At 38.5% G+C, this 12475-nt stretch overlaps 1 protein-coding gene across 2 annotated transcripts in view; it reads left to right on the top strand.

Annotated features, from left to right (window-relative positions):
* Nucleotides 1–9055, top strand: part of sntg2 (syntrophin gamma 2) — an 88053-nt gene extending 78998 nt beyond the window's left edge. For both annotated transcript variants that reach the window (XM_022750583.1, XM_022750582.1), the window contains exons 15-17: nt 6918–7010; nt 7547–7657; nt 7939–9055. In XM_022750583.1, coding sequence (XP_022606304.1) covers nt 6918–7010; nt 7547–7657; nt 7939–8067 — 333 coding nt within the window. In that variant the 3' untranslated portion in view covers nt 8068–9055. The remainder of the gene's footprint in view (nt 1–6917; nt 7011–7546; nt 7658–7938) is intronic.
* The last annotated feature ends 3420 nt before the right edge of the window (nt 9056–12475 follow it).

The raw sequence follows: 12475 nt of genomic DNA, 5'->3' as shown, positions 1-12475 counted from the left end.
GCATTGATGAGGTCTTTTAGCTCCCAGCAAGACATCAAGTTGTATCATATTTCACTTTTGGGGTGTCGTACTGGCTTTAACAGCAAATAAACATGCTATGTGAGTTTGTGATATTCTCTTTGAATAACACCTAACGTCAAAGTCCTAATATTCAGTAATAAAGACACAACTTATTCAGCTCATAGTGCTACTTCTTTTAGTCTTTTTCTTTATCCTCAATGTAACCAGACCTGCTGAACAGAGGGCATTCTGAGCTATATATGATCTGTTGCTGCAGCTGGTACAGGTCAGAACTGCAGAAGCTGTTACTTTTTTGGCCTATAGATGGCGCACCTTGGGGCAGTCATACTATGTGTCTAAATTGCTTCTGCTGCTGTTACGATTGCAATTAAATGATGATGTTTGGTCCTGGTTTCAGGCACTTTGCATCAATTACACTTTTTAAACACTTTTTCTTCAATAACTTGAGGGATTTCAGCTGCATTTTTTAAAATGTAACGGTACAATATAATGGATTATATTTCATTGCAACAGGTTCTTGAAGATTTTTAAACAAGACCGAAGGCATATTGACATTATCAGGCGAAAACAGCTTTTGCTCACACCTCACCATTGTATATGAGGTGCACTGCGATGGCTCGGCATGAAATTCAAATTTGACCTCAGCTGCACTGATGTTTATGGGCACAGCCAATCACTGTTGATTACTGTTTGTACTGAAAGATGGGTGAAACACTGTGTGTCTCTGAGTTTCCAGACTTGTACAGTAACAAACTGGCCTCACATGCAGACGAGACAAAAAGAATATTCACCAAGCAAAATATCAACAAGCAGATGCAGCACACTTTCAGTGATCTCCTGCTAGCAACGAGTGTTACAGAGTAATAAATACTGCACCAACCAATGCAGAAAGTGTGTCAGAACTTTGTTTTTCCACTGTAATGTGAATACGCCATGAGGCATAGTGGTGCTTTGAGCTAAATACGATTGTTAGCATGCTAACATGCGCACTGTGACAATGTCAACATGCTGATGATTAGCAGTTATATTTACAATTTTCACTATCTAAGTGTAGCATGTGTGCATGGTGATATTTTATAATTAGCACTAAACACAAATTACAGCAATTAAAAAATGGAAATGATAAGGACTTTAATTGTTGTGTTGTAACTTTCAACCCGCAAGCATTTGATAGACAGCATAACACTGGATGAAGCTAAATTCACGCCAGCCTAACCTGTTTAGTACAGGTTGTGCCTTTAGACAACAATAGACCTTCTGAACCTTTGAGAGCAATGTGAAGTTGAATATCCAGTGCACTTTTAAATCATGGTTGGGTGCGGTTACATGTGACAGAGCACACTTTTGACTTGACATGCAGAACCGCACCCAAAAGGTGTTATCAGAGGTGCAAGGGACTGGGAAGTTTTAACCAGAAGAGGTCAGGGAAATATTGCCTATGAGCTTGTTAAATTACTTTGTTGGTATTATATTAGATTTGTTCCTAATTTCAAAGGATATAACTGTAGCTTTCACATCCCAGATTCTAACCTTCTCGTCATCTTCTCTAATTTTTTAAGCGCAGCTAGACACTTTGGTAAGTGTTTTTCTCACACCTGTCCTCTGTTTTATTAAATCCCTCACATATGCCGTTAAATCTGTCTGACTTGGCTAAGGAGATTTTCTTAAAAAAATGTTTCATGTTGCATTACATGTTGCTTTTACCACAGAAAAAAATCCCTTCCAATTAGTAAAGTGTAGCCACTGCTCACTATGTCACAACACAGTCTTAAATGTGGTGACAGCGAGAACTTAGAAGCTGGCCTGCCACTGTTTTTTTTTTATCTGCGTCACAGCCGAATTCACAACATCACTTAAGACAGGCAGTTTGAGCATAAGTAAAAGGACTGTACAGTCACATGCCATATTCACTGCACACTGCACTCCATAATTAAAATCACCATGTCCCCACAGTGTTCTCAAGTGAAAAAAACAAGTGGATATAAAAGGAAAATAAAACAAACAGAAAATCAGAAAATACTCCTTATATTGGCATTACCAGTGAATGGACAACACAACAGAAAAATGAAGTCATATGGCAAGAAAGGCCTTCAGAGGATGTAGTTCATCAAAGAGCAGAACGCTTGCTCATCAGTTCTTTTAAAAGACCGGTGAAAAGACTTGAGACACATGCTTGTTTGTTTTGCAGCAGCAACATGGACGTTAAAGATTTATGGCTTCCAAAATGGATTTCCTCTGTCATGTGTCTTGACATTATCAGGAAGCTGCACAGGATGCTTCTTTTTCCCAGTAGCTCATGCAGGACAAAAATAATAAACAAAAAAAATCAGATTCGCTCTTCTTATCAGATCCTCCAGACCTAACGTGTCAGACTGGCACTTTAACAAGAGCTCTCCGCATGTAAAATGTAGGGTATGAGCAAAGTGATAAAAGTAAAGATTAAATTAAATGCACCGCATTAAAATAGACATAGAATGAACATAAAAAACAGGAATGCCAATTTTGATGTAAAAGAATATGGAAAATAAAACACATTGAATAATTATAGTAATAAAATTTAAAAAACAAAGTTAAAAATAGAATACTTACAATGCATAAAATCAAGTAAAATACAACATTTTCAAAGAAATGCAGCGGTGTGTAAGTGCAGAGCAAAGTGCTAAAAAGAATTTAAGGCCTGTATCAGGAAGTCATAGATAGTTAAAGGCTAAAGTGAAGAGATAAGTTTTTCGCTTTCCTTTAAAAAATATTTAGCAAGCCAACTTCCCTGATATCTATAGGAAGTGTGTTCCATAGCTTTAGTGTGTAATAGACAAAAGCTACATCCCCATTTTCTTACCACTGTTGCTGAGAACCTCCAATAAACCAACAGCAGGTGATCGCAGTGTTCTTGAAGGCAAATAGTTAAAAGGGGGGTAAGCAATGAACTTTGGTCCTAGCCCATTGAGGGCTTTGTATATAAGGAGAAAGAATCTAAAATCTATTCAAAATGTAACAGGAAGTCAGTGCAGAGCAGCTAAAACTGGATTAGTTGTTAATAGCTGAGCTGCAGAGTTTTGAAGGAGTTAAAATCTCTCAGTCGCTCTAAGTTTTTTTTTGGCCAGTAAAAAGTGCATCACGGTAATTGAGTTGACTTGAAATACAGGGATGAATTTCAGTTTTTCAGCATCTTTTTTTATTTGTCTATAAATGGTCATTCTTTGGCTATGTTTCTAAGGTGAAAAAATGATGTTTTCATCACCTAGTTGATGTGGGACTTGAAGCTTAGATCTGAATCTAAGATAACAACAGATCCAGGGAGTAAATTTCTCCAGATTATTAATCAGCATTTCTCTTTTGGTTTGGAGGCTAACTGGTAGGATTTCAGTTTTCTCCCCATTTAACTTATTATATAGAAGTGTTATATAGAAATTATTGCTAGTCCATATATTTATTGCCAAAAGACAGGTAGTAATGGAGGTTATAGCCGCAGCATTATTCAGTTCAGCAGAAATGTAGTTGTGTGTCAACTGCTAACTATGGAAACATGCATTGTGCTCTCTGATGATGTCACAAAGTGTCAGCATACAGTATATTATGAGAATGATACTGGACCAAGGCAGCTCCCTTGTGCAAACCCCAGTGCAGATGTCATGTTTCTCAGAAACATGATTCCCAAGAATGACATAAAACTTTCTCCCTTTGATGTAAAAACCAACTAACTTTTTAAGATGATAGATAAGGATATCATGGTTAATTGTATCAAAAACTGTGCTTAGGTCTAAGAGGACAAGAACTGAGGCCTTATTTTTTCATCAGACGTAGTCTGAGGTCGCTGATTATTTTAGTAAGAAATTCTTCCAGGATATTGTTTTGTTTAAGAAAGGAGTTTATTTGCACTGAAGATGTATCTTTTCAAGTATCTTACTGATGAATGAAAGGTTGCAAATCAGCTGGTCAGTGCATTACCATCAAGGTTGGGTTGAGTTTTATAACAGCTGTTTTGATGTCAGTTTGAAGAATCTTCAGGAGATTACTTGACACACTGCCAAACACCCACTTTAAAAAAGCAGCAGTATTTAAAGCAGATGACAAGGTATTGTTGAAATTGTCAACCATGTCATGAGCAGTCACAACTCTGTGGCTCGATTCATCTCATAATATTAGAGAACTTTGCTTCTGCCTCATCATTTAGGAATCACTTTTGAACGAAAAATTCTTTTACTTTTAGTCTTTGTTAAGGTTATGTTGGAATCAAAAACCACACAGTGATGGTCAGAAACAGGTAATTCAAATACTGAAACATTATCTGTGTTTAACCCTGTAATTATTACTAAGTCTAGAGCCTGACTATGCTGATGCGTGTCTTCATTTACATGTTGGGTGAATTCAAAGCTGTCCAGTGAATTCTCATGCTCCACAGCTTTCTGTTTCTCTGTTCTGTTTATTAATATGAATACTCCATTCAGGATTAATCTATCATATCAGTGAATACCAAGTGAGATCAGCTCTGAGAATTCCTGTAGAAATAGTGATGAATATCATGGTGGCCATATAATGTAATGATAATCACTGATAATGCTGCTTTGAGCTCAAGAGCAAGATATTCAAATGGCATGAATTCACCCAGCTCAATGTCATTACACACAAACTGTGATTAGAAAATGGCTTCAACCCCTCCTCCTTTCTTATTTTGTCTGACTGATAAAAATGATAGTTTTGAGGACAAGACTTTATCTATCATTATGGCTACACTAGTAGTGCTGCTCAGTCAGGTCTCAGCTAAAAACATACAATACAAATTATTTTTATTGTTATCAGATCATTAACCATAAAGGTTTTGTTAGCCGAGGATCTGACATTAAAAAGCTAATTTCAGCTCTCAGAATTCTGTGACAGGAAAGGAGACTGGTTGTGGCTGAACACTCACAGATTTAAGATTACCGAGACGGATAGCAGATGGTCTGTGATTACTACGACGTGTTTGATCATGCCAACGGCTGTTAAATATCACTGCGATGTTTAAGGAAGCAGCATGAGGTCTGTGTCGTCTCTGGTAGACACCTGAGGGACGATGTCTGTGGTTATTGCTGTTTAATAGTTCATCAGTTTGATTGAGCTTCAGTTTGGCAGCTTTAACTAACTCTTTGATTGGTGAGGGTGGTGGAGGCAGGGGAAGGGGGGTCGGTTGGGACAGACACATCCCCAGAATGCCTTTTGGGATGTGGAGCAGAGGTTCAGGTGAAAGGGGAGAGATACTGGCTGTCTGTGCGTGTACGCTGTCCTTCGCGCTTATCCACACAGCAAGGCAACCCAAGAGCGTGACCCAGGTTGGCACCGAGAAGTCTGGATCTAGTGATGTTTGGATGAATCCCATCTGGTTGAAAGTGGTCCTAACAGTTCCAAAAGATACTGAAATTGTCAATAACCTTTATCCCATGGGTGAGGCACGCCAATGTCAGCCATGCATTCACTCTGCCAGGAGTCTGCTAAAAGATTCGATTCCTTTCCTGAAAGTTGGAATGGGGCCTGAGATGAATACATGTTGTGATTCACAGTTTCTCCAGTAGCAGGGGAAAGTCTTTTTTCAGGATCTCAGAGTCAGTTTGTTGCTCTCTTATTTGATTTCTTGCTGGATTTGCCTCTGTTGCAGACCCTGTCAGGCCAAGTCCTGGTTGGAGTTGATGTGCTCGGTCTAGTGCTGGTGCTATGGCAGTAAGAAGCGTCGTTAGGGAAGGGTGATTTGGGAACTTCTGCAGCTAATCCGGTGGTGTTGGGACACATCCAGGGGAGGGTGTCAACCAAGTCCGTGACGGGATGCTCTACATTATATAAAACATGTGTCTGTCCGTTAGCATCTAGTAGCTTGGCACCTTGTGAAGTAGCTGCTACAGAGTCAATGTATTGCCCGCTCTCACGTATTCGATGCGGCCAAGACCAGATACACAGGAAGTAAAAAATGCATTGTTCTTTTTGGACAGTTTGAGTTTTCATTTTCTTAGCTCCTCATTTTCTTTGGGAAAATAAAATTCCACACGGCCATAAGAATTTGGCTCAACTAACAAGCTAGCTGTCAATAAGCCCTCTGACCCAGCTTGGTAGGTCAACTTGCTAACTGCATGTCACTGTAGCTTGGTAATTTCAAGTAAATAAGTTCACACAATTTACTTAGTTTCTTTGCTGGAGAACTTGTGGCTTCGTCCATTTTGGACTCACCAGCTTCCTTCTGAGGTCAACACTGTTTAAATCACCTGCTAGCAATTGTGCAAATTTGCCTGCAAGTTCAAAAAAGTTGATTTCTTTAAAAATGAGTTGATCTCACAGTTTGTAATGCTGGTGTTCCTGGGAATTTAGACTTCAATTACATCAAGTATCATTTTATGAGTTAGCCCTGACTGGTCACATCAGGCTGAAATATATATCGTTTCTTACAATGAACATTTTGACCGGTCAAACACAGGTGTAGCTAATAACAGTAATAATGGCTGCATTCCCCCCAAGTGTGCCAGCTCTCGGTTCTTCTATTGTGAACTCACTGACATTGCTAATTAACACTTCATCGTTAATTACAGTAGTAACACCTGTGCTTTTTCTGCTATGACATGTCAAGTATTGCTGGGAGAAAATGGGAGTTTATGTGATCTTAAAGAAGATGGTATCAGTGAGATGTCTGAAGAATACTAAGGGAATTATTCATTCATCTCCTGGTAATGGTTGGCTGCATTTACTGTCAAGAAATGTGGGGGAAAAAATATTGTGCAGCCATGCTTACAAGCTATAATGTAATGTGTTGCTGTGGTCTTTATGTATTGCTGTGGTCATGGATGCCCATACAGAGAAATGTACTATTTGCACAGTATGTCATTACAAAGATATGCAAAGCTACAAAATCACGGGTGTCATTTCTCTCTCAACAGTCCAAAAGCTACATGTGCAGCAGCCAGGGGAATGTACTGTGCTTCACCATAGATTTTGGATTGGGCTTCACCTGCTCAGAAGGCACTTCAAAGGTAAAGTATTACCGAGTTCACAATCGTCATTGACATCCTGACTCCTGTGCTGCTCTCGCCTTGCTCTCGAGACCAAAGTTTGCCATCTTTATTTCCTGTGTTTATACACCATGTACTTATTCTCATTTACCTAGGCTTCCATTGTATTTGGAAATATATTTCAAATAACTCATAAATGTCTTTTTTCCCAACAAAATATAAAGATAGCCTTTCAAATGTCATTAGTTTTGCACAATGGACTCTCCAGATGGTTTGCTATTGTTACAAAAGGTACATTGTGAGATTATTTTGGCAGCATTGCTAAGTGTTGAGTCAGCCCTGCAGTGGGTAAATTTATGTTCATAGAATGGTACAGCGCTCAGTTCCAAAGTATTAATGTTCTTTTGTTAAGAATTATACGTTTCCTCAAAGCACTGTTGCACATTAAAATGTCAGTTCTTGATCGTGCAGGTCTCTCTGTAGGAAGACATGGTATTTAAATGTGCTCATTACTGAAATCCCCATGCTGCTGTGCTTTATAATCCCTTCCCCTGTAGACCATACTGTGGCGATATAAATTCTCTCAACTTAAAGGCTCCTCTGATGATGGGAAAACCAGGGTAAAACTCCTTTTCAAGAACGCTGAAAGCAAGCAAATAGAAATGAAGGTAATACAATTATTTTAGTTTCCAAAATTAAAGTTATTCATTTTTAATTTTAGTTGGGTTATTTTGCATTTCATTATTACTCATTATTTTATTGATTTATTTTATTTTATTTATTACTCACATCGATTGAAGAGCTAGTGGGGAAACTTTCCTAACAAGCACCTTGTCACCAAGACCAAAATAATTTTTTCAAAAAGATCATACGTTTAAAAATGTTGTATATTTAATATGAACATCTTACGACTGACTTGTCTCTCTCTCTTTGACTTCCCCCACCACAGGAACTAGAGTTTGCTAATCTGACAGCCGTTCTCCACTGCATACATTCTTTTATTGCTGCTAAAGTGGCCTCCATGGACCCTCTCTATATGTGCAGTCAAAGCTTCCCCGGAAATTACATGAACAGTTAAGAAGACACGTCCTCATCGTCATGTGCACCTGAGGCAAATCAGCGGTATTTTATGCACAGAGCCAATTGATATGTATATCTTGTTCTTGCTATTTTTGTATTAACTACTGAAAAAAAAAATATTTGTAAAAGATAGTAGATGTAGATAATGTTGGAAATAATGGTGGGAGGATGATGTTATTTAAATTTTGACAAAGTGGAGAAAAAAAAACAGTCTAAACAGATTCACAGTTCTTCCATTTATTTCGGTTTTTCCTTTCATTACGTTATAAGCATTCATACTGAGAGCAGGTTACTTGTCTAATCCGGCACTTTGAAAGGTAGCACACGTGCAACCATAGGGTGAGTAACTGCCATGAGTTTGACGATATGACACAGATTGCCAAATATAGAAACTGCCACTGTGTTAAGCAGAAAATCGACGAGGGATTTTGAGCTAATGAGGAAGTATTTTAACTGCCTATATGAATCTGATGCTGGTGTACTATCATGGGAAGAATTCACATTTGCCACAGACTCTGTTTCATTTAAGTTCACAGTTGAGCACTGCAGTAATTAAAAGGTAACCTTTCCCTGTTCCCAGCTTCTCTGGTTTACTTAGTTTTCTTTTGTCATGTCTATGAGGAGGGAGAGAGAAATAACACTAACATCTTACAATATGATACAGTCCAGTAAGTCTCCAAATACTGAACTGAATCAACACCCCTCAGATATGCTTCCAACTGAAAATGAAACATAAGAAGCTTCACACAGGCAGGATTTACTGTAGGGATACTTCATTGGCCTGGGTTAAATTGTATAATGTTTCTGCTATTGTGCCCATCTTTTGTATCTAATAAAGCCAAAATGCCTGAGTCTCTCTGGCTAATGGGGATATTTCACTGTAATGTTGCATTTCAGCCTCAACATATTCTTAAAGACCCACTTTTATCAGCTCCCATTCTAAAACAATGAAAAAACTATGTCTTGAGTTTCTTTATGTAATGGTTTCATTGTTAATATTCATATTTGCTGTGTTTTCAATAAACTGCTCATAAAGCACAACTGCCTATTACACGAGGCATGTCACAGCTCCCTGTGGGTTTGTATGTCAACTTTGAAAGTGGAGGGGTGGCAGTGGATATAACTTTAGTATCTGCTAGCGCAGGCACTAAACTGCTTATCTTCTGCTCAGCTTTATCTTAGTAGCCTGTTTGGCTATCCATCCATTTGCTATACTGCTTATCCTCTCTGAGGGTCACAGGGGGGGCTGGGGCCAATCCCAACTGACATTAGGCGAGGGGGGCAAAATATAAGATGACTTTATTTTCTGAAAGGGTTATGTGTGCAAGAGATTGTCCGTCTGATTTTGCTGGATGAGCCTGTCCCAGTCATCATCTGTAATTTGGTATAAATGAGCAAGGCTGCAGCATAGCACTAATTCAGCTAATTGGTTCTGTCATCCACATGATATCATGAGATTTAGCAAATGATATTTAAGTAAATAGAAGTTTATTCTAAGGGAATATTTATGTACACGACTATTTCTTAGATGAGTAAAATAACTTTCTGGAGTCTTGACGTCACCATGAGGTTGCCAGGCAACCAGCAGAAACAATACATAACCCAGAGTAAACCGAAGCCCCAAGGAATGGGCTGGGCGGTGAAAGGATTTCATTATGTTATTCCAATTTATTTGTGTGGGGAGCCAACAGGAAGTCGGCTGGCTCGGCCAGTGGAAGTCTTGGATGCACATGCTCTCAACCGGTTCAACTAGAGAAGGACTCTACTCCACACAAGCAGGCTAATACAACATATGTGTTGCTAGTGCACCATGAAGGGCATGATCCCTCACTGGCTTCCCACTGGTGAGTGATGACAGGTTGTGTCTGATTGGCGGCCGGCCAAGCCAGAGGCATTGCTGCAGGAGGTTGAGCTCTGATTTTCTGGTGGTGATTTTTACCCTGCATGCATAAATGTTCCTGTATATTTGCATATTGGGCAGAAATGGCCACCAGCAATAAACACTGGAAAAAAACACTGGCTCAAATGACAACAAGAGACCGAATCAAATACTCATTTAAAATCCAGTGCCTTGTAACACATTGTTATATTAGTAATACTTCAGAGAGAGATGAGTTACATTCAACATTGTCAGCGCTGTTTCTTTGTCTGTGGCACACATAAAGGGTAGAGACAAGATCAAGGATGTTTTATTGTCATTCAGAATATGTTCTACATGGTTCAGGTAAAATTAAGAAGAAAGCACACAATAAGACACCATGAAAAATAGTAAATAAATATATGAATAAAGACAAACTATAAAGTGAGCAGAGTGTGAGGATGGGAATAAGACTAAAAATGTTCAGTGAGCGTTCAGTGAGAAGCAGTTCAGAGATTGCAGAATTATCACTCTCAAATTGCAGCAATGCCCAGATATGGAGTAATAGTAATAATAATAGCAGCAATAAAAACTTGAGCCTGGAGGTCATACATTATTATGAAGGATCAAAGGATTGATTGTACTAGTGGATCACTTTTGGCCAAACCTCTTACATTACTCACCTCAGATTTTTCTATCAACACAACTGGTTCTACATTGTTTTGTTGGTGTTGATAGCAGTTGGCGTGGCAACCACATTGTAATAAGAATCTACACTACACCTGGACCTGGTATGTTGTTTAATTAAATAACAAGAGGACAATAGTATTCCGTTTTCATTAAGGTACCTGCCCTTTCCATTACACTGGGCTTGGCCGGCCTTGGGTACTCTCAGTCTCCTCAGCTGTTAGTGGCCAAAGTAATCACTGTACCTCCACCAAAGAGGTTATGTTTCCAGAAACGATTTGCACCAAGCTTGGTGTTGGGGTGAGGCATGAGCCAGGAACCCATTACATTTTGGTGCCTATCTGGTTGAAGGGGTGGATCTAGGAATTTTTAAAATCACTTTCCTATACATTGCGAGATGTACTGAAAGGGCATTTTTCAACATTTTCATCAATTTCTCAGGAAATAATGTATGGCTCTCTGACTTTGCACAATTTGGTGCAGATCCAGATAATATTCTGGGTCTCACAGACTTGTGTGGGATTGTTTGGCCTTGGTAGAGGTATGTACTCTGAGTGCCACTCTAGTTTTCTCTTGGACTTTTACACCTATGAGTCACAGAGGATACGGGGTTATTTAAAGCTCTGAATCTGTGATCACTGTGTATCACTGAGCTGAAGTTGACATGATACTACCTTTGACTTGACTTCATTGTTTTCTAATTTTAAGATGGAGTGTTTGGATGCCTCATGTTCCACGAAGCAGGAGAAAAATTGAACCAGATATACCTGCAGAGTTAACAACGTCACACATGGTTTTGTGGCATCAAAGTTTGTCAGGTGCTCTAAACCAATGAAGTCTGAAGTCTGTAATATTTTTTTCCGTATTTTATATTTTCATTTAATTGTTAAAACCTATTTCCTGTGACTTTTTCCTTGTGATTGTCTATGCTTTTTCAAAGCCATCTTCACAGTGTAAATCTTTGTATTGTAACTAAAATTTTCTGCCTAAAAAAAGTCAAATCTAAAAATAGAAATGAACCCAATATATGAAATTACTTTAAAGTGTAGAATGTAAACTCTCCTTCAAACTGTTTTAAACCGTTAAATTCCCATAACAATACTGAGTATATGACCTTGGTGTCCTCAGTGATAGCTATGGCTTTGTCTGGCAAATGCTACAGCTGTCATACCCTCATGTGTTACATAGTGTGCCTTCATTTTCCTCAAGGGTTGGATTGCCATTCAAAAATACTACCTTTCTGAGGTGTATGTTATTTTAGATTAGTGAAACTTTTCACAGCTGAGCTGGCAGACTATAATATGATATAATCTTACACATAAGGACATTCCAGATATAATTGTAAGTTTTTTTGTATTTAATATGTAAAGTGGGTTATTTAACAAATTACATTTCTTTGTTTACAAGAAATAAACTGACATTTCTTATAGATTAAATGCATTAGTTTTATTCTGTGTTATGATGATGGTTTTCTCTAAACAGACCTGCATGAAAAACATAATTACACTAACCATCAGTAACCCTTGGCCTTGTCAGCTGAATACCAATGTTTTAGCCTTGACAGTCACCCTCTATAAGTGATTTTTTCAAAGGCATTATTAGGCAACTTAGAGGTAAAAAAAAAAGAGGGCGGAGACTTGCTGCTTATTGCTGGGCCATTATTTTTAACTGATGCAACTGGGAAATTGGAAAAGTGTTGGCAAAAAGCAGCAGCGGTCAGAAACAACTGTCACCTGAACTGACTAATGTATATTTAATGAGATATTTGAGTAACAACACAACAGCCTGCAGTGGTAGCAATTACCATAGAGTAGCTTCAACACCTCCTGACAGTGAAAAAGTGAGCATTACTAAACTAGAG

The sequence above is a fragment of the Seriola dumerili genome, unplaced genomic scaffold (genome assembly GCF_002260705.1).
Source record: "Seriola dumerili isolate Sdu_G_001 unplaced genomic scaffold, Sdu_1.0 BDQW01000149.1, whole genome shotgun sequence".
Classification (NCBI taxonomy): domain Eukaryota; kingdom Metazoa; phylum Chordata; class Actinopteri; order Carangiformes; family Carangidae; genus Seriola; species Seriola dumerili.
The sequence above is the reverse complement of the archived record's forward strand: the minus strand, read 5'-3'. Positions and strand labels throughout refer to the sequence as shown.